The sequence below is a fragment of the Mus caroli genome, chromosome 6, assembly GCF_900094665.2.
Source record: "Mus caroli chromosome 6, CAROLI_EIJ_v1.1, whole genome shotgun sequence".
Classification (NCBI taxonomy): domain Eukaryota; kingdom Metazoa; phylum Chordata; class Mammalia; order Rodentia; family Muridae; genus Mus; species Mus caroli.
The window spans coordinates 24,384,209-24,410,349 of record NC_034575.1 but is presented as its reverse complement, the minus strand read 5'-3'; the positions used below and the strand labels follow the sequence as shown (position 1 = coordinate 24,410,349).

Genomic DNA, 26,141 nt, shown 5'->3' with positions numbered 1-26,141 from the left:
GCTGTCTTCAGACACTCCAGAAGAGGGAGTCAGATCTCATTACGGATGGTTGTGAGCCACCATGTGGTTGCTGGGATTTGAACTCCGGACCTTCGGAAGAGCAGTCGGGTGCTCTTACCCACTGAGCCATCTCACCAGCCCGAAAGAAGTCTTTAAAGAGAAAACTTGAAAGTTAAGAAATAGATCCTTGTGTTTCACAATGTGTTCCAACAAAATGTACTACTTTGCCTTTAAGAGAAAAGCCCTATCTGAATTTCTTCTTGGAGACTGATTCTTGTACTTCAGATATTTTGTGAAGGGTGAGGCATGAAGTTGATTGGGTGATTTCTTGTTGCAGATGGTGAATGTGTACCATGTACATCAGCATTCCTGTTTCCTCTACCTTGGCAGTATCCTTGTGGATGAGTACGGCATGGAAGAAGGCTGTCGGCAGGGGTTATTAGACATGCTCCAGGTGTGTTGTCCTTGGAGAGAACAGGCCAGGCCTTGAGGACATGGATGCCTTTGTTGTGTCTTCTTTATTCCTGTCACAAGCACAGCATGTTGATTTTCTAATATCAGGGAGATAGACACTTGGTGATTGTTTCTCTTCTTTCTATTTATTTATTTTAGACAGGGTCTCACTGTCTGCCTGGAACTACTCTGTAGACCAGATTGGTCTTAAATCCAGAGATCTTCTTGCCTCTACCTTCTAAGTATTAGGATTACAAGCCTTCACCACTGTGTCTGGCCTTTTCATTTCTTCCTACATTTGCTGGGTTGTGGGGCAAACATACCACCTCAGAGTGTGGAAGTCAGAAGACAACTTGTAGGATTTGGTTCTCTCCTTCCATCACGTAGGTCAGAAGATCAAACTCAGATATCGGGTTTGGTGACTAGACTACATCTAGTGCATATGTACAGCATCTTTACTAATGCTGGGCTTAAGAGATGGCCCAGAGGGTAAGAGCACTTGCTGTTCTTTCAGAGGACCTGAGTTTGGTTGCCAACATCCACATGGCTTACAGCCATCTATAGATCTGACCTCCAAAGACATGGAGGGTGTACATACAGAACATGCAGACAAAACACTCAATACACATAAATGCTTTGGAAGGAAAAAACTTTAAGTTTTCATTTCTTTGCCAAGTATGGTGTCTCATTTTGTGAGGCATTTTGTGAGTTGGAAGCCAGTCTGAGCTACATAACAAAATATTTTCTCAAAGGCACAGGGACTTGAATTTCAATTCTCAGGTCCCAAGTAATAAAAGCAGTAGCATACATTTGTATTTCCTGCCAGACACATTAGTGCAGACATCTGTGATCTCATGCAGTGGTCCTGTGGGAATTGAAGATCTCAGAACAGGATGGTTTGTGCAAGCAGAAAAAGAGACTCCATCACAGACAAGGTGGAAAGTGAGGATGCACACCTAACTTAGGTCGCCATCTGACTAGCACCTTCACATCCATACAGACAAGCTTTGAGAAAGTCTATGAAGTACTCAAACATGACAGACAGCTCATGGCTGTAATCTCTTTAAGGAAGCTGAAGCAAGAGGATTACTGTGACTTTTTGAGACCAACCTGGGTATACTGTGACTCCAGTTTCAGGAGTTCTTTGATACCATAGTCTAAAATAAATAGATCTTAAAAGGGGAGACTGGACACAATCATTGTCAGTCAGTGATTCAGTCTGTTTGCTATGATCAACTGAAAGCTGTACTTTTCATCTCTTTCTGAAGTGTGTTGTGTGTGTACAATGTGTGTTGTGTGTGTGGTATACATATCACTATGTGCACACATGCTTGCATGTGTAGGTGTGTGCACTGGAGCACACATTTGGAGACCAGAGTAGATCTCTGTCTGTTGCCTTGAGACAGGGCCTCTCACTGAAACAGAAGCTCACTTTTCCCACAAGTCTGGCTGGCTAGGAAGCGCTTAGGATCTGCTTGTCTGTGCCCGCCAATTCAGGTAAAGGAGACCCAGACTCAGTTCCTCATGTGTGCATAGCAAATGCTCTTCCCCACTGAGGTGTCTCCTTCTTCAGGCCCTGATTCGGGAACCTTTTCTGGTTTTGGTTTTGTTTCTTTTAAAAAACACAAGAATGTGTTTTATGAATGAGGCAAGGGTTCTCTTCCCCTAATTTACTCATTACTAAGGTCTTGTCATTGTGCTTCTTCTACTCTTTGTATTTGCTGTAGTGTTTGGCAAGTCTGAATAGTGTGACATTTATGTATAAGCATTTGTTTTGAAATTACTGTTCCATTCTAGGCGCTATGCATCCCCACCTTTCAGCTCCTAGAACAGCAGAATGGCCTCCAAAATCACCCTGACACTGTAGATGACCTATTCAGGTTAGCCACCCGGTAAGTCCGAAGAACAAGACTTTTTATGTTAATTGCTCATCCCTTGTTACTCCTTCACTTTGACATCTGGCATTTTGTTATTATTTTCCTATTAAATGAGGTCATTGGGAAAAGTGTATTAGTGATTCATAATCTTTTTGTCAGTACAGAATGGAGGTATTGGGTGGGAGCAGAGGAAAGGAATATTCACAAGATAAGAATGTATTTAGGCGGGCTAGAAATGTGTCATTGAAAACTCTGGGCTCAAAACTCACCATCAAATGAAATAAAACATAGTGCTTAATGTCTTAGGGGTACCATTGCTGTGATGAAACACCATGACCAAAAGCAACTTGGAGAAGACGTTCCATAGCACAGTTCATTATCAAAAGCAGTGCGAGGGCAGACGTTAATGTAGAGAAATGCTCATTGACTTGCCTTTCATGGCTTGTTCAGCTTGCTTTCTTATAGATCCCAGGACTGTTAGGCAAGGGATGGCCCCACCCTCCATAGGCTGGGCCCTCCAACATCAGTCACTAATTAAGAAAATGCTCTACAGGTTTGCCTACAGCTTGATCTTATGGAGGCATTTTCTGAGTTGCGACTCCTTCTTCTGAGGTCTCTAGCTTGTGTCAAGTTGACATAGACGAGGCAGCACACCCAGATCATTCCCAGTAGTATCTCATGACTTCACTTCTTTCTAACTACTTCTTGGAGAAGCTGTTCATCCCTCATATAAAATCATATCTTATAACCAATAAGTGCCGAGTTTGTTGTTGATTGGTTGGTTTGTTTAAAGACAGGGTCTCTCTGTGTGTCCCTGACTGGCCTAAAACTTCACTGTGCAGACCAGGCTAGCTGAGATCTGCTTGCTGGAATTAAAGTTGTGCACCACCGTGCCCAGCTTGCTCTGACTATCTTAATCACGCTCCCCCTGGCAAGCAGACGAAGGAAGAAAGGGTGTATTTTGCATACAGTTTGTTATAGTCTGTCATGGAGGGGAAGTTAGAGCAGTAGGAGCTTGAAGCAGCTGGTCTCACTGCATCCATGACACATAGCAGAGAGCAGTGAATTCGTGCTTAGATGACTTTCTCCTTTTTATGCAGCCCAAGATCCCAACCCAAAGAGTGGTGCCACCCACAGTGTGTGGGTCTTCCCACCTCAGTTAACCTAATCAAGATAATCCCTCACAGGAATGCCCAGAATCCTGTCTCCCAGGTGATTATAGATCTCATTGAGTTGAAATTGAGATTAACCATTTCACTGCCCCCAACACCTTTTTATAAATAAGAGTTCACAGCACAATTCAGTGAAAAGGTTTATCTGTTCGTTTTGTTGCCCCAGTATGTACACACACACACACACACTCTTCCAGAGTGGCCCATTTATTAAAATTCATTCTCCCACATTTATGTATTATTGAAATCAAAGTCTAGGGTGGACATTGGGATTCACTTTTGATGTTGTACATTCTGGGTTTTCAGAAGGGTCCAATGACTACTTACCATTATAATGTTATTAAAAGTATTCAGTGGTCTATTTTAGCCTCCTTCCCTATTATTCCTAGCAGCCAGCTTTTGTAGCCTAATCTTGTTGTTAATACCTAATCTCCTCTCACATACTAGATTTATTCAGCGAAGCCCTGTCACCTTGCTGAGGAGCCAGGTTGTCATCCCAATCTTACAGTGGGCCATTGCATCAACCACCTTGGACCACCGAGATGCCAATTCCAGTGTCATGAGATTCCTGCGAGACCTCATCCACACAGGAGTAGCCAATGATGTGAGTATAAACATACCTTTTCTACTCCATGGCCTTTTCTCTTGTTTGTGTTCTTGATTTGTTTTAGTTGACCTATAAGGGATCGGCCACTGATCATCAAGTTACTGACTTGTAGATCTCATGTATCTGTCAAGTGCTGTAGGCTGTACAAAGGAACATTCAGCCATCTTTACTTCTAGTTACCTGTTTTCTTACAGCATGAAGAAGATTTTGAATTGCGGAAGGAACTAATTGGACAGGTGATGAGCCAGCTTGGCCAGCAACTTGTCAGCCAGCTGCTCCACACATGCTGCTTTTGTCTTCCCCCCTACACCCTACCCGACGTGGCTGAAGTGCTCTGGGAGATCATGCAGGTTGACAGACCGGTAAGGCTCTTCATAAGGTAGATACCTTATAGATCTATTCTATAGGTCCCAAGCCTAATAAGCTTTGCTTCCTTGAAATTGCCCTAACTTTGAACCAGCTATACTGTGTATGTTCTTGGAACCAAATATATTGCTAAGCTCCATTTCAAAGTAAAGGAGCCCATAGAAAGCCAGTAATTATTTCATCATGGGGTTCTTGAAAGTTTGTCTTGTCATTGCTGTGAGGTTCATAATGTATATCACCAGAAGTAAGTTCCAGGCTTTGGGCTCACTCACTTGTGTCTAGTCTGTGGGAAATCTGTACATTTGTGAGAGATACCTGCATATTAGTTATATCCAGTTAGATTATTCAGTGTACAGTCACTCTGGAATCTGTAGTGGACTCTACATTAGTGAATACAAATATTAAAAGTAAACCACAGTATATACACCTGGATTGAGTTCCCCTTTGGGTCTATTTGACCGTGTCCTTTTTCCAGTTGAATATTTAAAAAGTACAGACAGCTGACCTTCTCTTTCTTCAAGTGATTTCAATACTAGCCACATAGTCATAAATGTTACTGTGTATATTACGTAAAAAGTTTTAATTTATTTTTATTTCATGGGTATATGTGAATTCCTGCACGTATATAAACAACACATGTGTCTAGTACCTGCAGTAGAAGTCTGAAGAGGGCGTTAATTCCCTTGGAACTGGGCTGCTGTGTGAGTGAGTGCTGGGAACCAAACCAGAGTCATCTCTGCAGCTATCATGTCAGAACCCTAAGCATAGTGACACAGCATAATAACCTATGAGTTATTTTTGAAAAAATATGATTTATAATTTTAATGTTAATATGTAAGCCATTTAGGAAAGTATACATAAAACTGTCTTCCAGAACCAATAAGTAAATAATAAAAATACATAATGGTACCTATAGTTGCCATTATTATTTGCTCAGTGTATATGTTCAGAGACAGACAGTACAAGGAAACTGGAGTCTAAAGTCATATCATATGTATATTAACTCATATGTATGCTTTCTATATCAACTGACCCAGATCTATCACACATCTATGACTCTTCCCAGGAAGTAATAGAACAAATATAAAGGGTGTGTGTGTGTGAGTGTGTGTAGATGACAAAGTGTTTCTGTGTGATCACTACCAATATAGCCATGGTTTAAAGGAACTTTTTAAATGCATGGTTTAGGCAAGTCAAATTTAGTTAACTATGAAATTTTAGCATGTTATCACAATTTACACTAGTAGCAAAAGATAGATAGATAGATAGATAGATAGATAGATAGATAGATAGATACATACATACATACATACATACATACATACATACATACATAGAGATACCCCAAGTAAGAGGTCCATTTAGGCCATGGTACCATTATGAAGACTTATAAAGGAAAAAAAACCAAAACATTGAATTCCAAATTCTTTATTTTTCTATGGTGACAAATGCCTTTAATCCCAGCATCCAGGAGGCAGAGGCAAGCATATTTCTGAGATTCAGGACATCCAGGGCTACAAGAGAAACCCTGTCTTGAAAAACCAAAAAATAGCCAGGCAGTGGTGGGGCATGCCTTTAATCCCAGCACTTGGGAAGCAAAGGCAGGCTGCTTTCTGAGTTCGAGGCCAGCCTGGTCTACAGAGTGAGTTCCAGGACAGCCAGGGCTATACAGAGAGACCTTGTCTTGGAAAAAGAAAAAACAAAAATAAAATAAATAATACAGGTACATAATTACACACACCTGTAATCCCAGCTAATCTCAGCACTTAGGAGCCAGAGGCAGGAGGATCACTTAGAGGTTTGAGGCCAGCCTAATTGTATAGAGGGTTTCAGGGCAGCCAAAGGTTTATGTTTAGGCCCTGTCACAGAGACAGTGTGAGTAAGGTGTGTATGTGTGTCAGTGTGTGTGTGTTGTTGAGATTTAATTTATTTTTCTTAAGACAGGATCTGACTATATAGTCCAGGCTAGTCTGGAATTCCCTATGTTACACAACTTTGTCAGAATTTCTCAATTCTCCTGCATCTATCTTCCAAGTGCTGGGATTAATGACATGGGTCTCTGTGCCTGACTTGTTCTCACTATTTTAAATCTAAGCTAGAGAGATGGCTCAGCAGTTAAGAACCCTGGCTGTTCTTCCAGAGGGCCTGGGTTTAATTCCCAGTATCCACATGGTAGCTCATCTGTAATTCTAGTTCCAGGGGATCTGACACCCTTTTCTGGCCCCATAGAGCACTGTGCTCATGTGTTACACAGACATGTATGTAGGCAAAATACCCACCCATACATACACATACAATAAATTAGGCCATACACTGTGGGACACTCATCCATATTTCCAATGATACCTATCCGGCTTGTCTATAACACCCACAAGTGTTCCTTCAGGTCTTTACCCTTTGATTTGATCTTTTCTTAGTTCTTCCAGTCTTCTCAAAGTTAGAGCAGGAACATGCTAGCACCACCTTTCTTACCATCTCTGTTTTCCTTGGTCTCTCTGGTGTCCAGATATTTACTTTGAATTGCTTTTGGCCTTTAAGCTCAAGAGTTTTCTGGTACACAGCAGTTTTAGGAATAGACCAAGAGTCTGATCCTGAAGAGGCTTCACTTGGAAGATATGGCTGCCTTGTGCCTCTCTGGAGAGAAGCTAGATCTGCATTTGCAGAGTTCCTCAACTCAAGAATGTCTGAAGGCCTAAGATAGTAGTTTGTTAATTTTATTTAGTCCAACTAAAGGGAACTCTGTGGAGTTGGTTGGTATCTTTAGGGAGCAAGATAAGTAATCTTAAAACTCTCGTTCAATTTCTCTATACAGACTTTCTGTCGGTGGCTCGAGAATTCCTTGAAAGGTTTGCCAAAAGAGACAACAGTGGGAGCTGTCACAGTGACACATAAACAACTTACAGATTTCCACAAGCAAGTCACTAGGTGAGTGATCCTGGGGCCTTGTGAATAGAAGACAGTGGCTGTGTTATGTAGAAAACGTGTCTGCTTAGATTTGAGTTCCCTCAGTTGGCATAGAATGTCAATGGATAGCAACACCACCATGCTCTGTGTATGCGCGTGCACATGCTTTGTGGTTTCCACATAGTATTCATGGCAATAACTTTTTTTTAGTATAAAATGAAGTTTATTATGGGGCTTAAGAAGGGAGTAGAGGCAGAGATAGAGGGGGTACAGAGAAGGACAGAGAGACAGGGAACATCATGGCAGTATCTTCCTTTGTAGTTTATAACTGTTAACCTTTCTCTGGTAGGTAGAACTTTTAAAATCTTGGCTAAGTGTTAAGCACAGGCTTCTACTCTTTGATTTTACTGTATGTGTATGTATGGGTGGTGCAGTGCTGTGTGGCAAGGTCGATAGTGTCAGGGGAAGAAACCTGGAAATACAGTAACTATCCACCAATAGAGAATGGTGAAGTAATTCATCAGATGTCTACACTAGTGAATAGTCACCAAAAAAGAAATACATGTGCTAGATGAGAAGTTGTACGAGCCAGGCAAGGTGACACGCACCTTTATTTTACTTTACTTTTGTCCACAATGAGGAAGGAACATCATGTTGGACGGACATAGGAGAACAGAGTTGCTTACCTCGTGGTGGCCAGGAAGCAGAGACAACAGGAAGGGCCAGGATGAGAGTACACTGTGTACTTTAAAAGGCTGGGGATCTAGAAGAATGTTTGCTGCTCTTCTAGAGCAAGTTAAAACCGTAGCTCCATCCTAGGCAGCTCACAAACTAATCATAGCTCTGGAACCTGGAAGGAAAGTTATGGTGTAGGAGCCTGAGGCGGCGAAGCTGGGTATATTTCACTTGCAGTCAGGAAGCAGAAAGAGTTGAATGCTGGTATTTAGCTGGTTTTCTTTTGTATTCAGCCACATTTAGGGTGGGTTTCCCCACTTTGGTTAACCCAGCTTAAAAACTTTACACATATGCCCAGAGAGTTGTCTCAGGTGATTCTAGAGCCTGTCAAGCTAACAATTAACCTCAGCCATTGTGAGTGTATATACCCGTTTTATTTTTTTGTTAGTGCACATTGCTTCTCTTCTTGTCTACTGTGAACCATGCTGGTATAAAAAAACATTGCTATAAACATGGATGCTGTTTTTACACATACCTCCTAAAACATGAAGATGTGAGCCCAGTGTAGCGACAAAGACCTTTAATCCCAGCACTACTAATAATAATAACAACAATAATAATGATATTACTAAAAGTAATTTTATTTTTCACCAAGGCAGGGTTTTTCTGTGTAGCTCTGGCAGTACTAGAACTCTGTAGACCAGGGTGGCCTGGAACTCAGAGATCTACCTGCCTCAGCCTCTCAAGTACTGGGATTAAAAGCATGTGCCACCACCACCACCCAGCAAAGTGTTTTATTGTGGGCCTTTTGTTTGATTGTTTTGAGACAGAGTTTCTCTGTGTCTCCTGGCTCTTGATAGTAGCCACTCCAGCAGTTCAAACCTAGTAGGAGCTAGTATTTCGTTTGCTTATTGAATATTTGTATCTTTAAAAACTGTCTTAAGTCCCATAAACCTTTTTGTGATTATTTTTGACTTTTTTGAGACAAGATCCTACTATGTAACACAGGCTGGCTACAGCTTACTGGCCATGGTGATCCTCCCACTGTGGCCTCTCTGCTAGGATTAACGATGTAAGGCATCATGCCCAGCTATGTGTTGTTGGGTTGGGGGAATTGCTTCTGTATCCCTACTAGATGCAAGATGTGCAGTGAGATCTCTTCTCATTCCTTTGAGCTCTGTTGGTTGTGTCCTTTGATGCCCAGTGAAGACATGCATGTTCAGGTTTGAATCTTTGAGCTCTGTTGGTTGTGTCCTTTGATGCCCAGTGAAGACATGCATGTTCATGCATGTTCAGGTTTGAATCTTTGCAGTGCTAGGGATAGAACCTAGGATATTACATGTGTCTTGCAAGTATTCTGTCGCTGACTTGTTTTGCTGTGTTCTTCAAGTTTTAATTTTAACATAGTTTAATTTATTCATTTTATGTTTGTTTATCCTAACCAAGATATTTGATTTTATCCTACCCAAGAATTGCTAGACCCAGAATTATTAAAAAAAAAAAAAAAAAAGTCCCCCTAGGTTTTGTGTGAAGTTATATTATTAGATTTATCCTCCTCCCTTCCTTCAGCTTTGTTAGGGAATGTTTTTCATTGTTCTTTTGTTGTTGTTCCAAGACAGAGTTTCTTGGTGTAGCCCTGAATGTCCTATGACTTGTTGTGCAGAACAGACTGGCCGAAAACTCACAGAGATCTGCCTCCCAAGTGCTGGGATTAAGGCATGCACCACCACTGCTTGGCAACTTCAGTTTTCTTTACAGTGCCCGGGCCTTCTCTTTTAATGGTCTTAGCACTTTGTTAGGAGTAAATGAAGATTTGCTTCTAGGCTCTCTGCTTCACTGATTTATAGATGGCTTTATATCAGTATCGTGCTATTTTGATTACTGTGGCAATATCATAAATTTTGAAATCCAGAATTTTGAGACCTCCAATTTTTTGTGCGTTTTAAAGACTGTTTTGGATCCTTGGAGTATCTTGAGATTCCATATAAATTATAGAAATCTTTCTTGACTTTCTGTAATAAAGTCGCAGGCTTGATGATTACTACACTTAACCCAGTAGGCTTCTTTGGGTGTTACTGATAAGGCAACCTTAACAACATCAAGTCTTTTGAGCTGGGTATGGTGGCTTAATGTCTGTAAGTCTAGCTCTGGGAAGATGGAAATACAAAGGTGACACATTTAAGGTATCCTCATCCACATAGGAAGTTCAGGGCCAACTTAAGCTACATGAGACTTGGGCTTAAAAGGGAGTGGGGGTGCTGAGGCAGGAGGATCATTTAAGTTCAAGGCCAATCTGGGCTACATAGGTAGTTTCAGCTCAGCCTATTCTATAATGTGAGATTTTTGTCTTTAACTAAAAATTGGGAAAAAGAAGAGAAAGAGTGCTGTTATTTTGTAGCTTACTAAGTTGCTAATAGTCATGCCCTAGAACTGATATTTTAACTTTGTATCAACCTACATGGATGGCTGAAAATTAGCATGGTTACTGGCTTTTGTGGTACATTTATCCAAAGTGGGGGTTCCCTGCCCTGGTAAGAATCTATGGACTCGGGTAACCTTATGAAATGATTTGATTTTCTGTCATAGATACTTTCCTGTGGGAGTGGTATGTAGCCTTCATGCAGTCTCAGTTGAAAATTGCTTCTCACTGCTTCTGTTGCCCTTTGCTAGAATGTACTGGTCAACAGAAACCATGATCTGTTGACTCTGACATCCTTGAAGCAATTGGAAGCCTAGGGAGAATCTTGCAGAGACTGTCAGTTTGAATCTTGCCTTTATGCTGTTACTTTTAATTTCAGCTAATTCATTTGCAAATAGGGTTAGTACTACCTCATAAGGCTATTAACAGATGCCAAACAGTATCCCAAAGCTCCTACACGTAATAGATGATCCGTGAAGTTAACTCTTTTTTTTTGTTTGTTTGGAAAAGAAGCTTCCAGAATGTCATTGCCTATTTGCAAAACTAGCTCGGGCATGTCTCTCGCCAACTGTACAGAAGCCACCCACACATTTTGGAATATGCCTCCACAGGCCCAAATGCTCTTGATGGGGCTTGTGTATAATGAATAGAGTAATGAATACATCTGAGATCAAGGTCACAAGCAACATTCTTATTCAAGAAAAGGTCAAGGGAAAGGCCCTCAGTAAAGCAACATTGAGAATAACCATATTCTTGATCCTTGATCAGTGAGAAGGGGATTGAACCAAGTAGCCTTGACCTTCATTGCCAAACAAGTTCTGTAGCTCCCAGAGCAGGCTGTGGCAGATTGTGTGTGTGTGTGTGTGTGTGTGTGTGTGTAAATATTAAGAGGCTGTATGGAGCTAAAAAGAGGTTTGGATTGCTCACCTCTTAGTAATTCTCTAGTGTGTGCAACCCTTGAACTGTGCATGACTCAGTCTCCCTTTCGGTTTTAAGGTCCTCTAACTCTTGCCTCAACATGCTGTTTTGTTTGCCACCTTAACAGGGAGGGTGAACTGGTTCAGCTTCATTGTAGCAAGTTTCAGCCTGTTTTTCAAATGGTGTTAGTAATTAATTCCCCAGCTTTTTAAGTTGGTCAAATTGAAGAAAGCTGAGTCTAAAAACATAGTAACCTGCCACTAGCTCAGATTAATGAAGACTAGAAGAAATCCTGCCATTATTTCCAACTTTTCCATCTTACTGTGACTGCCTACCATGACATGTGAAAGCTAAAAAAAAAATGGTGCTGAACATGGAGAGTGTTGGTAGTGGAACGAGAAACCAGATGGAGTATCTCGATGCTCAGGTTGTCATTACCTACCAAGACACCAGATAAAAGGATTACATCTTGAGGAAGAGTGACCATAAACTTATTTGAGAGAATAATTTGAATTATGGGACTAGAATATAGAAAATGGAACCTAGAAAAGTAATAGTAAAATCAGGGACCAGAGACTAGTCAGTGCTGCGGTGCTGTGAGAACAGAGATAAGAAAAGGGACTGACTTTTAAGATGCTTTTTTGTGGGCTTACCCACCAAGGACATTTAAGTTCAGAATTAGCTGGACCACATAGGTCAGTCACTGGTAGGATTGGGGACAAAAGTGGAGGTAATTAGATACCTAGGCCACTCTTACTGTCATAGTCACTGTTCTGATCAATGAACTCATATAAAGAAAAGCATTTAATTTGGGACTTGCTTACAGTTTCAGAAGGCCCATTATCACGTGGGCCCCATTGGCCTATTAACCATATCATAGTGTAAAAAAATGCATTCAGTTCAACTTCTAAAGTCCCCATAGTCTTTCACCAACTGTTGACAAGTCTTCATAGACTGCTTACAAGTCCAGAATTTCTTCTGAGACTCGTGGCAGTCTCTTAACTGTAACCCCTCATAAAATCAAGATGAAAAGGCAGATCACATACACTAACAGAATTGAGTGGCACAGGATATGCATTACTGTTCCAGAAGGGAGGAAGAGGAGCACTGTGAGGAAATACTGGACTAAAGCGCGACCAAAAAGCAGCTGGGCAAACTCAAATTATTCATCTGCATGTCAGATGTCAAAGCACTCTTCAGATCTCCAGTTCCTTTTAGCTTAGTTGATTGCAAACTCTCCCTCCCATTCTCCCTCCCTCCCTCCCTCCCTCCCTCCGTGATTCCAGGTGTGGACCCTGTTAGCAGTTTTCCTCAGCAGGTATCACCTGACTCTGACATCTCCAATATCTTGGGGTCTCCAACACATTCCATGCTTCACCTCCACAGCCCCAAGCAGTGGCCTCTCAGGGACACTCCTCACAGATGCCCGGCCTCGATGGCTTTTCTTAACTGAGGAGGAAGATTCCACAACCCCATCTTGTATCCTTGAGTCTAAAGCCAGATCCAGCTTTAGACTCAAAAGTGGTGGTTGAAGCTGCCAAGTTCTGTTGCTAGCTGGGGCTGGTAATTGATTCCCTAATTCAAATGCATTTGTATCAGCTTTCTGTTGATGGTTTCCTTCAGTGCTAAAGCTTTTCTTTAATTTCTTTTCCCAGGTTGGAAGCTTAGCTGGGTGGGCTCTTGTCCTGAGGTCACCACTCCCTTTATTCCGTTTAGCATCAGGTTTTTCTTTAAACCTTTTATCTCTTGAGCACTGGACTTCGCTCCTTTACACTTTCTGCTTCTCCCTTTTGTCCTCTGCATAAGGGGGACCACTGATCACCACCTCACAGAGTCAATAGTAATTTTGCTGATAATCCAAAACTCCCCAATTTCATCTCAGGCAGACTTTTTTGGACAAGGGAAGAAAATAGACCCATTCTTAACCAACGTATCGCAAGAGCAGTCTTTAGGCCATTTAATACTCTCCTCCTCTGAAGCCTCTTGAGCCCCGCTGACATAGTCTACATTTCTCTCAACTGTCTTCCACATTCCTGCTACGATGGCCCAGTAAGCCCTGCTTAAAGTGTCCGACCAATTTTCGTCTTCCAAGTCCCAGAGTCTTCCATATCCTTCCAACTAAGGTTACACCTATCACAGCAGTGCCCCACTCCCCGGTACTACTCTATAGCTGCGAAAAGACACCATGACCGAGACAATTCTTTTTTTTTTTTTTAAAGCGTTTACTTGCTGGATGGCTTACAGTTTCAGAGGTTAGTTCATTATCATGGAGGTGGGGAGAATGGCATTATGTAAGCAGGTATGGTGCTGGAGAATCAGCTGAGAGTTCTACATCCTGATCCATAAGCAGAGAGAGGCAAACATGCTGCACTTGACATGGGCTTTGAAACCTCAGAGCCCATCCCCACTGACACCCTTCCTCTAACAAGGCCGCAGCTCTTAATTCTTCTCATCCTTTCAAATAGTGAGCATTCAAGTATATGAGTCTATAGGGGACATTCTTGTTCAAACACCACAGGGAGCATAGTAGCATGTATACAGGCATGGCTCTGGAGCTGAGAACTTTACATCCTTATTCACAGGCAGCAGGGAGAGAAAGCCTGGACCTTGAATGGGATTTTTGAAACCTCAAAATTGCTCGCCCCCACCCTCACCCCATAACACACTTCCTCCCACAAGGCCATGCCTCCTAATCCTTCTAATCCTTTCAAACAGATCCACCCACTGGTGGTTAGGCATTGAACTATATGAGCCTATAGGGGCCAGACTTACTTAAACCACAACACTTAACTTTGCTATTCACCACAGTTCTCTTATATTTGAATCCTATGTACTTACTTAACTTATTTGGGGGTTTGGTTGGTTGGTTGGTTTTGGTTTTTTGAGGCAGGGTCTCCCTATGTAGCCATGACTGGCCTAGGACTTGCTATGTAGGTAAGGCTAGCCTCAAACTCATGGAGATCCTCCTGTCTCTGCCTCACACGCATTGGGACTAAGGGCAATCACCACCACGCTCAACAATTTAATTTCAGGGCTCTTCTTCTTACTCTCAGAAAAGAGGCTAGAGACGGGGGTATTTGTCCATCTAGGTTTAATTGTAAAGATCTCAAAAGGGGTACAATTTCAAACATGTAGGATATTAGGATAATAAATGAATCGTGGGCCTCTTAGTTCTTTGTAATATCACACGACACACCAGCCTGTGCTAGGCTGCTTGCCCTCCATACTGGCAGTGGGAACATGAATAGCATGAGCTTGCACACATACTTGGCTGCTTCCTTATTTAGTACATGGTTTACTTAGAAATAGACTCAAAAATGTAGCATTGTTAGTAAAGCTTGTTAAGTACCAGGGATATAGCTCAGATGGAGGGTATAGTTGATCCATTACATATTTATGGTGGGGAAAACCTAAAAGAAAATACCCTATCATCAACTCCTGGAATCCCAGACAAGGTTTTTCATCATTATTTTGGACCTTTATATTTGTTGAATGATTTGGTAGATAGGCATTTTGACACTTTTCTGTTGGATAGCTCTTAACAGTTACTCCCTCGGGTGTTTAACCAGCACAGGATTGCAAGTCTGCTTTCTTGGAAGTTTGAGTTCTAGGCTATTGGCTGGCCTTGTCAGGAGAGAGCGAGGAAGTGCCTTTTCCATTTGCTTTTGCTTAGCCCGGAGTTCAGTTAGCTAGCCTGTCAGGTAGATAACCAGAAGAATTAAATTTCTCAATTGGTTTCTAAGTGGGTTTCAGACAAAGGGAACTTTGAAAAAATGGAGTCAGATGTGCATTACTTCCATAATAACTGGACATCTCAGCATTCGCTGAGAACCAGGTTCTGCTTATTCATTCTCCATTTCTGTGTGTGTTAACCCTTTTCTATCTCCTCCTCCCCCAAGAGGAAATCCTGAGCAGCCTGTTCAGCTAGAAAATCAGTGACTGACAGACTAGTTACCAGACAAGGCTTTGTAAACAGAATCTGTCACAGCAGGAAAACGGAAAGCTCGGGACCTAAGTGAGCCATGCGCACAGAACTAAATGTTCCGAGCCTTATGGGACCTGCTGGCCATCCTTCCTTTGAGGGCATCTGGATTTCTTCTCCTGGTGTCAGGAATGTCGGGTATTACTATAGACACTCACACCTTCTGAGTCACTTTTGCTCACTGCCCCTTTGTCATAAATGTTTTATAGGAATGGGTTTGATCCTCTGAGTAACATGAAGTTGATAAGGAGATCTAAGTAGATGAGGAGACTAAGGCAGAGATTGGTGTCTTGCCCAAGAACACAAGAGCTAGAAATCAGCCCTAAACAGTTTGTCTCCGAGCCCATTCCTTCAGAACCAATAAGCACATAATTATCTTCATTTATAATACTTACTTTTTGCCCTGAGTTCTGGGAAGATCTCACACAGAGCCATGAGTGGATGAAAGTCATTTCCAGCAGAGTTTGAAGCCTCTTTGGTGTGTCTCCCCAGCATGTTAGCTCTCCTGTCTTTAGCCAAGAACCACCCATCCACCTTTTCTCTTCTAGTGCCGAGGAATGTAAGCAAGTTTGCTGGGCCTTGAGAGACTTCACCAGGTTGTTTCGATAGCTCAAGCTCACACTCCTGCTCTGTGCCTGTCATCCAGGTGAGTTGTGTCTACTTCTGGTTCTCTCTGGGCTCTTGGGGAGGTTCGAGACTGGGAATATGTTTAAAGCCCATAGCTCAAATCAAGGAAGAACTTAGTGTTCAGCTATCTCAGCGGCTGAAATACTGAGCACCTGAATTGTCTCGTGTCAGAGCAAGCTGATCATCAGTGTACCTGGATGCCATTTTCTACCCCATAGAAGGTAACTGGTGTCGAGTGCATCAAAAAACATCTTCACACAGATGCTCTGATGTGCTTGGGAACAATCACATCAGTACTTTTAGCCTCTGCTACTTTGCTGAGAACAATGGCGACCATAATTCCTGACACGTTTCTTCTCAGACAGACTTGCCAGAATCAATATGCAAGCAGTTTATTCTTACTGCTTTTATGATTGAAATGCCAGGGAGATGTTCCTTCAGCTGTCTTCTTATGGCCAACTTTCTCCATGCTGTCCCTTCTGATCTGAAGCAAAGGAGGAAGCTCCTTTGTGTGGAGAGGAGTGCCGACTGGGTGGTAGTGAAGAAAGTAGTTCTCTACTCTAAGTAAAGAAAGGTAGTTCTCTAAGCCTGCCTTTAACATCTTAAGGAGAATTTATTGTCCTAATAGGCAATGTTCAGAATCTGTGGCACTTACTGGTGGTTTCTGTAATAGGTGCATTAATAGGTCATGGTGATGTTCAGTAGTGTCTTCTTACCACACCCAGAAGTGTACTAAATGCTGGCTCTTTATGAGTGGTATCATCTGAGGGTGTCGGGGTTTGCGTGCAGGCAACTGTAGATGTTCACAGCTAATGTTCATCAAGCCCTTAACTAAGGTCAGGTTCCATTCCTTGTGTGTTAACCAAGAGACTCTTCTGCAGCTTTCTGTTAACTATACTCAGTTACAGAGAAGAAAATCGAAGGTCAAAGATGTTTAACAATTTGTTGCAGTTAGAAACTAGGGTATTCGGGTGTTCTGGTAACAGAATCCTCACTTTTAGCCATTGTAATAGATGGCACGTCTATGTAGCACTCTTCCATAGAGTCTAGATCAGTGCTTGTTAAACCATTGTCAGTAAACAGAGTGTTCTTTCAGCATTAAATCTTACATGAAAACTCAGTATTTACTAACAGACTAAAGTCGAGCTTTTCTGATGGTTTTGCATTGTGTTGGCTTCCTCCCAACCTTTCCATCATCCTGAGTGCCTGCAGCTCTGCACAGGAGCCATGCTGCAGGCAGTGTTTCAGCGAAGTGAATGTTACCTTGGAATTGCACATTGGAAAAAGCCAGTTTGGTTGTGCTTGTTTGTTGACCAGCGTTCTGTAACGGAGTGCACAGCACTGCCTTCTCGCTGGCTCTCACCCTGCTCACTCTCCTCTGGAGCTCATTAGACTCTCTCTTCTCTTTTGTCAGGAATGTCTTTTTTATTAGAAGACAGGAAGAAAACAACCCAGACCGTGTCCCACAATCAGAAACCTCTGTTGTGGCAGAGGGGCCTTCACTAGCACCAGACCGTCCTGCCACACGGGGAGAGACCTCACCCTCCAAGGCATCCTAAGGAGTCCCTGTTTGGGATGTGAGGGAGAAACAGCGCGGTTTTTAAGGATGGCTGGAGCCTGTCCGACGTGGTGGGAGGGGAACTAGTTTCCTGGTGAACTTCTTTCTAAAAGGAAAAATAATTTAAGAAAAGTTAAAAAAAGAAAGAAAATGTTAAAAAAAAAAAAAAAGGAAAGCTGAGATGACACCAGAACTGAAATATGCACCTGGTAGCAGATGATGCACACACATGATAGACACACACCAGCATGCAGTGCACACACTGAGACATGACAGTGAGACAGACACATTACCTTAGGGAAACTCGGGAATGTGAGTAAGTAACATAGTTACAGTTGGAATTAAAGAGGTAGGGTCACCTCTCCTCTGCTCTCCTTCCTTTACACACAGGTAAATAGAGGAAACGCACCCCCCCCCCAACTGTTCCACCTTTAGAAATGTCCAGACAGGGAGCCTGGTCTGCTTATATCATGGTTAGGGATTATAGTCAGGACTAGCCAGGGTCAAAGTTGCTTTTAATGTAGAGCCCAACCCTGATCCTATTGAGTTGCTAAGTCCAACCCAGTTCACGGGCCTTCGTCATCAGCCTTGGGGAGAAAAGCCAAAACAGGTGGGTGGAGAGGACAAATATAGATTAAACCTTGCTCTCTCTCTCTCTCTCTCTCTCTCTCTCTCTTTAGTGAATTATTCATCCACAAACATGGGGTGGGAGGGGATAAAAAAGAGGGTGAGAGTATGGAGGGAATGTATTTACAGGGCTACCTGTATTTTGCTAAAAAAAAAGTGTGAAAATTAATTGCCTTCAAGGGCACTGTTCTGTCCTGTGGTGTAGCCAGCCATCTTATGAATAAATCAACAGCACCAAAAAAACAAACAAACAAACAAAAAAAAAACAGAAAAAAGAAAAAAATAAAAACCAATTTTTAAAATTTTACCAGTGTTTTTATTTCCCTTCACTACTCACTGTTCAGCAATGACTTGGCTGATCCACCTATGAAATCAGCTTTCATGGAACCTAAAAGGCGTCTGAGCAGAGAGCTTAAAAAGATGTATCTTGTAGGAATAATCTCTTGCTCGCTGTGTAAAGAGATCCATAAAGGGCTAAGCAGCCCACAGCAAGGCAGGTGGGATACCCAGCAGAGAGATAGGAACTTGGAAAGAGTCAGCCTGAGAGATTAGCCACTGAGATGTGGAGGAAGTTGGACGTATGAAACTGAGAAGTAACCAGCTCCATGGCAGACATAGAATAGTGTGATTGGGTTAATAAGAGTTACGCGCAGCCGGGCGTGGTGGCGCACGCCTTTAATCCCAGCACTCGGGAGGCAGAGGCAGGCGGATTTCTGAGTTCGAGGCCAGCCTGGTCTACAAAGTGAGNGCCAGGACAGCCAGGGCTACACAGAGAAACCCTGTCTCAAAAAATCAAAAAAAAAAAAAAAAAAAGAGTTACGCGCTTATTGTGAAATAAGCCTAGCAGATGGCCTAGGCATTAGTTCATAAATACGTAAGCCTCCGTGTCCTTCAGGAACTGGGTCAGACAGAGAAAAAGCAAACGCTACAAGGAGCTGCTGATCTGCATCCTGTTGGAAGCTCCTCCAGCTGCATCTCACCTTCCACCCAACCTCAGTGGGAGTGAGCTGTGTGTCACACACGTGTGCAAGTGCACATAAGCTGAGGATGTGGCTGTTCTATGCACATTTGCACGGGAGGGAGAGACATGCACAAAGGAGGGACATTTCTGTGGCCTTCTTTACTATCAAAACCACATAGACCAGGAGGTAAAAACAACCAAATATAGGATCTTGGATGGGATCCCGAGTCCCAGAGAGTGGGAGAGTGTTTAAAAATAACGAAATCCTAGCTAGGAGGTAGTGGCTCACACCTTCAATCCCAGTTCTTGGGAGGCCAGCCTTGTCATTTATAGAGTGAGTTCTAGGACACCCAGTGCTACACAGAGAAAACCTGTCTGAAAAAACAAAATCCAAACAAAGCAAGGAGTTAATATTATGTAGTTAGAAATAGTGTGACGTATGCAAGAATGTTCTTATTTTAGAAGCTTTCCCAAAACTGAAGTGTTTACTGGAAGGTGACAGCTTCTGCTTTGAGACAGAGTCTCGATAGCTAGCAGTGACTTTGACCCAGTTGTCATCCTTATCCCCTCAAGGTGCCGGGAGTCTGTTCGGTCTGTGTGTGCCCCACATCTGAGCTGTTTTTATTGACTGCTGACAGCTGGAGCTGCCACTCAAGGCTTCCCACAGAAGCACACATCCTACAGCTGAGTGTACATCCCCAACCCTGGTTTTTACTTTTTAAGCTACTTATTGTGTGTGTATGATAGGGGGACACAAGCATCTGCAGTTTCCAGAGGTCAAACTCAGGGTGGGGCTTGCATGGCGAGCTTTATGTAGCTGGCTCACCAGTTCCATTTAACTTTTTAAAGTCGTCATAGACCGTGTAACCATTCGAAAAGCTGCTCGCCCTCGCTCAAGAGAGAGAATAGGAATGAGGTGGTATGTTTTTACCTGTCGGGTTAACAAAAATCACATTTGAGAGTAGGCTCTATTGGTAAGACATTCCTAAGTATCCCTGGCATTTTTACCAGTACCTAAGAAACAGAGAAGTGTGACCAGCACTAGCTTTTCATTGCATGGAGGCCAGTGCTGGGCAGTCTCCTTAATTCTCTGAGACAAGTTATCATAGAGCCTGGACCAGTGAGATTCAGGAATTCCCTTGCTCTGCTTCCTAATGACAACATATACCTTAGTGCCCAACCTTTCTTTCTTTTCTCTCTTTTCCTTCCTTCTTCCTTCCTTCCTTTCTTTCATTTTATTTATTTATTTTTGTAACATGGGCTAGGAATCCAAAGTTGGATCTTGGAAGCATATTTATTGACATCTCTCTTAAGAGCCTCATAAAGTGGATACTTGATAAGACAATTTTTTTTTTCTTTAAAGGAAAAATAATTTTTTCTTTAGTAGCTGGGGATTTAGCTCAGTGGTAGATCACAACCTTCGAGCATCCCCCTAGGGCGGGGGAGTGGGGAATGGTTTTAGGAGAATATACATGAAATGCTATTTCTAGTATTTACTTCAAAATAACCACGGTAGGGAGCCTGGACAGGAGCTGCAATGAGAAAGATTGCAGTCAGATGATAATCTTTAAAACAGGGACAGAGGTTTTCATACCATTATTTTTCTCTTCTCACAAATGTATAAAGTCTTCCATCATAAAAAGATAAATGTCTCAGGCATGTTGGCACATATCTTTAACCCCATCACAGGAAGCAGAGGCAGATATATCTCCTGAGTTCAAAACTAGCCTGGTCTACAGAGAGCCAGGGCTGCATAACAGACCTTGCCGCCACCACCACCACCACCTCCGTCCCCGTACCCCCAAAAAAAAAACCCAAAAAGATAAAACAATTATTTGGACTAGAATATTACTCCTGAGCCAGTTTCCAATGATGAGCCACCAATTTGCATGTAATAACCTAATATTAGTAGCACATTCAAGAAGACAAGATTTGTTTTTTAAACATGTTCATCTCTTACTGTAGGCTGCCATTCTGGGCTGGCTTTGAACTGCTAAGCTTTCTGTTTTAGCCTCCCTTGTGCTGAGATTACAGACGTGAGCCACCACACCCAGCTAAACCTTTTTTGTTTTGAATGTTTGTTATAGGGAATCAAACCTATGGCCTTGGGCATTGTTACGCAAGCACTCTACTACACTTAGGCTAATATATTATCCCAACACTTAGGAGGCCGAGGCAAGGAGAGAGGATCAGGAGTTCAAAGACAGCTTTGGTTAATGCCACAAGTTTAAGGCCAGTCTGGTCTAAAAAAAAAAAAATTAAAACTTTCAAAACCCCAGGTTTTGATGGCCTGAAGTGTGGCTATTTCTTCATTCTCTTCTTTTTCTATTATTTCTCATTCTCTTCTGGGGAGGTTTGGACAGTTTTTAGACAGCACACATTCAGAATTCCACATTTGTCTCCGTCTGCTTCCTCCTTGAAAGCAAAGCCAGCCAGGTGAGTGTGAAGGCCCAGCTGACTCACTGACAGGAAGGCGGGGCCTCCCCAACTCCTGTGCCAGGCACCACTGCCGAACTGTGCTGGGGCCAGGCGACTGGCAACTGAACAGGCCAGTACAACAGAAGCCACTGGCACTGGAAACAGTCAATAAATGGGCAGATCTGGTTTTTAACATTTATTAATCCAAAAATATATTAAATTCTACTTTCTGTCCCAGCATCTCAGACTCTGAAGGAGGGTGGCTATAAGCCCCAGTGCCTGGCGAAATCCTTGTCATAAGGATGAGGGGAAAGGTTCAAACTAGGGGACCCCTAAATCAGGCCTATTCTCTGCAGAAAGCCCCACAACACTCCTTGGCAGGTTTTGCTGGAAGAATTGGGGCAACCTTAAAAGTTGGCTACCCTGGGGTAATTGGACTCCGTGTTTTGAAGGCCTCAGGCTAGTGATGTTCCTTCCCTCCCACTGGGGCTGCTGGCTTCATTTCTTCCCAGCCAGGCATATTAGAGAAATCACCAGAAGGTGGTGCTCAAATAGAAAATGTTTAGGGGAAATGTAACCTCAGGCCTCTCTTCTATGTTCTTGTTACCCCGACTCTGCTTCCAGGAGACTCAGAACCCTGCAGCCAGCCAGGCCTGCTGGGGCCACCACATTGCTTATATCAGTCTACGTGGCTGTCCCAGGAGGTCCAAGTCAGCCACTATCTGTACCCTCATTATTGCATGCCAACTGGGTGCATGGGCCAGGGCCCCTGGCTCGCATCGAGGCCTGCCACAGGAGGGGCCTGGACCATGGGCTGCAATCGCTGCTGGGACTGCCAGAGGTGATGAAGCTCTTTAAACTGCTCTACCATGTGGTCTTTGAGATCCGGGTTTGAGATCTGCAGTCGGATGCTGTCTGCCGACCAAGAAAGCTCCCCTGAGAACATCTCCAGCAGCAACCGGGCTGCAACGGGTACCACCTGGGAAGCAAAGGGGAGACAGGACAAGGAGAATTGTGGCAGGGCGGATCAACCCAACTGGGCATGAAGATATCCAGAAGCAGATGGTAGACAGTCTCCTCCAGCCCTAGCAACCAAGTCCTCATGGCCCGGGGGGCTCCACGTCCACCCTGGGTCAAGGGCCCAGCCCCCTGTCTCCTAACATTCAGGCTACATCAGAGGGGGCTAGGAACACACCTGTACAGTAATGAGCTTCTTCTCTCGGGGTTTGACATCAGGCCATTCTTCTCCAAAGCAAAAGAAGATCTCAAAAGGAGGTGGGGTGTTAGCCTGGCCCCTCTGGAACAGGATGAGCTCTGCATCGAGACGAAGGCCTTTAGTTAGAGGCTACAACCCAATCCCGAGGGAGGGGCAGCCAGGAGCAGCACAGAACAGACCTCACCATTGAGAAACTGCTCTAGGCTAAAGAGCTTCGTCTTGACTTCCCGCTGAATGGGGTTGGGGCAGGAGCCATGGGCCAAGGCGCAGGGCCCACTCCAGAACACCTTACACTGGCACAGACGGATGGCGTACAGGTCCTGGCCCTGCAGCTGCAGGATAAGCCCACGGTCCAGGACATCTAGCAGCTGGTTCGTATAGAAACGCTGCTTGTCACTGGGGATGTCCTCCGGGCTAGGGAAGCGCACTTGCTCCAGGGTCACAGGGCCAAAGAGTTCCACTTGCTCCTGGGTAGCCTCTAGCTGGCTGTAGAAGAGCCTGCAGCCTTGTGGGTTGCTGATGGTGAGGGTCCGGGGTGCGCGTCCCCGGTACTGGAACTTGATCTCTAGGTCTGTCACTGTGGAGCAGAGAGTCAGGTTGCCCTGGCTGTGAGCCTCACAGCTACTCAGCAGCCAGGTGGTAGGCCCAACTTCCCCAGCCTCCCCAGTTCAGCCTTGACCAGGAAGACTGGCCTAAAAGCTTATTTTCTTCACCATCCTCCTCCCGTGCAACCCTGCCCCATCCCCACGACTCTGCCCTGACAACCCGCCTGGCTTGTCAAGGTCCTTACAAGGCAACATGTGGGGGCTGATCAGCAGGTCAGGCAAGAGTGGTTCTGTAGGGGGCTGGCTGGAAGCCAGAGGTCCAGGCTCCAGGACCTCAGGGAGAAGCTGCCTGAAGCCAGCAGGATTTCCAGAGGGAGGGGCCATTAGATTTGGGTCTGGGACAGGGGGACCCAGCCCTACAGGTGGCTGGAGAGCAGGTGGCCACTTGGTGTCTTCTTTGGGTAAGGAATAGGGTGCGATGGGAGGCCCAGGTAGCGCAGGGTCTGCAGAGAATGGGGTGGATACAGCTGCTAAAGCCACCTCTAAGAACTATATCCCAGGCCTGACTCCGAGACTTGCCTCCCACAGCCTCTCTCTCAGTGCCCTCTCAAGTACCTAGAATACCCATCACTTCTTATGTTACAACCCACCCCCCAACCACACCACCACCCAGCCCCACCTGTGATGCTCAGGCCTGGTAGCATTCTCTGGAGCTGAAGGGAAAACACGGGCAGAGGAGGACAGAAGGGAGGACAGGTTATTAAATTGGTCTGATCCTGAGGAAACAGTGCTCAACAAATAAAAGGCAATCCCTTAGCCTCAGCTCAGTGAAGGCCAGCCTCCACTGCTGGTCCCAGATCTGCCATCCTCAACAGGTCATGAAAGCTGTGGATGTCCCCATTTCCAAATGTGCATTCTGCAGGCAGTAGTACCCACCAAGCCCAACTGTTGTGGCAGTCAGGCAGACATGTGACACAGTATGCATCAATAAAGCCCTAGGAGGGACAAGATGGCCACTCCGTTCCTTTCAGAGCCATCAAAGGATGAAATGTGACCAAAGAAGAGATGTGGAGGACAATGGGCCACAAGAGGAAGTGGGTGTTCAATCCTGAAGAGAGGGTAGGGCAGCAAAGCCCACCGAGGTCAGCCTCATCAGAGCTGACTGAATACAGGCGCTTGGGGAATGCAGCCCCTTCCCGCCACTCATCCCCACACACCTCTTCCTCTTCCTCCTCCTCCTCTTCTCCCAGACCGTAATCATCAGTGGGTTGGCTCTCTGCGTGTCGAGGGAGAGAGAGCAAGGTAGGAAGTCAGTGATAAAACGGGAGCCAGGGCAGGCTGTAGCTCCATCTGGGCAGCCAGAGGTTATCCAAACTCCTGGGGCTCCACATCACCCATGAAGCTGCCCACATATGCGTGGGTCAAAGAGCTGGCATCAAGAAGCAGCAGGCAAAGGCCTCCCCTGAAGCCAAGAGCCCAGAGCAAGGGCAGTGGTAAGAAAGAAGCGCCTGGAGCCCTTGCCCCACTCCCGGATACTCACAGGAGCCTTGCGATCATGACCTAGCACAGCCCCTGAAGCCCACCCTGGAGCCCATGGCTGGAAGGTCTTTGGACTTTCCTGTACCCAGAGTTCATAGCTTTCCAGGTGGTCACACAGGGCCAGGCATTATACCTGTGGGAGCAGGGCCATTGGAGCAGACCTCGTAGATCTTGTAGGGCTGAGGTGGCATGTCTCGAGGGCCATCATAGAACAGCTGGAAGTCACGGCTTTTGTTAAGGGCACAGCGCAGGTTGGCCTTCCACTTGGCTGGGTCAGCCTCATCCACCCCCTCAGTGTACTTCCCTGTCTCTTTAGCCCAGGCCTATGGAAGGAAAAGAGGACTGCACATTACAGGGGACCTTAACTGTCACCGAGGCCCTAGCAACTCTCTTGTCCTATAGGAGTCAATGCTAAGAATTTTGGCCACCAGGCTAAGCCTTGCCAGACAGGCTCATTAGGTGGATAAGACCAGATCTTGTCCAACCCTCACAGTTCAGACAAACTCAATGAATTCTACTCACTGCTGCTAGGAGGGCAAACAGGTACAATCTCAAAGGAACACGAGAAAAAAAAAAAAAAAAAAAACGTAGAGAGGAGAGCTTGTGACTTGGAGCCAGGCTGTGTTTGAGGCCAGGCAGACCAAATCAAGCTGCCTCTGTTTTGGATCCTCCTTGACCGTACCAGAGAAGACTCAAGGAGCCAACATCTTTAAGGTACTCGGAACTGTACCCACATGCACGTATGCGTCAGTGATCAGTATTATTCTTGCTGCTTTGTTGTTGTTTTCTCCTCCTCCTCTTCCTCCTCTTCCTCCCCCTCCTCCTCCTCCTCCTCCTCACCCCCACCCCCACCCCCACCCGGACCCTCTCCCTCTCCCTCTCCTCCTTATTCCTTTTCTCTTTTGAGACCGTGCCTAATGTAACCCAGGCTGGTTGCAAACTTGCTAAATGGGCAAGGATGGCCTTGAACTCTTGATCAATCCACTTGTCTCCATCTCCCAAGTGCTGGGATTATAGGGCCCAAGCCTCCAGTCCAGCTATCATCAACATTATTGTTATTATTGTTGTTGTTGTTGCTGTTGTGTTAAGGATGGAACAGAGCCTCAGGCTTGCTAAGCACAGCCTCCTAACCTCTGACCCTCACCCCTAATTGATCTTGTTATTTTTGCATGGTAATTTGGTGATGTCAGGATTATAAGTGTTTCTTCTCTTTAAACTAGTAACTTAATCTTTCTTTTAAAGATTTCTTTTTTTTTTTTTTTTTTTTTTTTTTTTTT

The 26,141-nt window shown here is 44.3% G+C and overlaps 2 protein-coding genes across 6 annotated transcripts in view; one reads left to right on the top strand and one right to left on the bottom strand.

Annotated features, from left to right (window-relative positions):
* Tnpo3 (transportin 3) overlaps nt 1-18,490 on the top strand; it is a 70,682-nt gene extending 52,192 nt beyond the window's left edge. Inside the window, exons 17-23 of one of the 2 annotated variants that reach the window (XM_021164057.2) lie at nt 338-454; nt 2,251-2,345; nt 3,950-4,106; nt 4,304-4,471; nt 7,288-7,400; nt 15,922-16,019; nt 17,415-18,490. In XM_021164057.2, the coding sequence (XP_021019716.1) occupies nt 338-454; nt 2,251-2,345; nt 3,950-4,106; nt 4,304-4,471; nt 7,288-7,400; nt 15,922-15,982 (711 nt within the window). In that variant the 3' untranslated portion in view covers nt 15,983-16,019; nt 17,415-18,490. The remainder of the gene's footprint in view (nt 1-337; nt 455-2,250; nt 2,346-3,949; nt 4,107-4,303; nt 4,472-7,287; nt 7,401-15,921; nt 16,020-17,414) is intronic. The other variant, XM_021164058.2, reaches the window with a different exon arrangement.
* Nucleotides 17,412-26,141, bottom strand: part of Irf5 (interferon regulatory factor 5) — a 15,778-nt gene continuing 7,048 nt past the window's right edge. For 2 of the 4 annotated variants that reach the window (XM_021164059.1, XM_029478371.1), the window contains exons 3-9: nt 24,998-25,187; nt 24,543-24,601; nt 24,005-24,038; nt 23,571-23,828; nt 22,965-23,357; nt 22,760-22,878; nt 21,748-22,543 (exon numbers count right to left, since the gene is read on the bottom strand). In XM_021164059.1, the coding sequence (XP_021019718.1) occupies nt 22,298-22,543; nt 22,760-22,878; nt 22,965-23,357; nt 23,571-23,828; nt 24,005-24,038; nt 24,543-24,601; nt 24,998-25,187 (1,299 nt within the window). In that variant the 3' untranslated portion in view covers nt 21,748-22,297. Of the gene's footprint in view, nt 17,665-21,747; nt 22,544-22,759; nt 22,879-22,964; nt 23,358-23,570; nt 23,829-24,004; nt 24,039-24,542; nt 24,602-24,997; nt 25,188-26,141 lie in introns of those variants that run through there. The other 2 variants (XM_021164060.1, XM_029478372.1) reach the window with 2 other exon arrangements.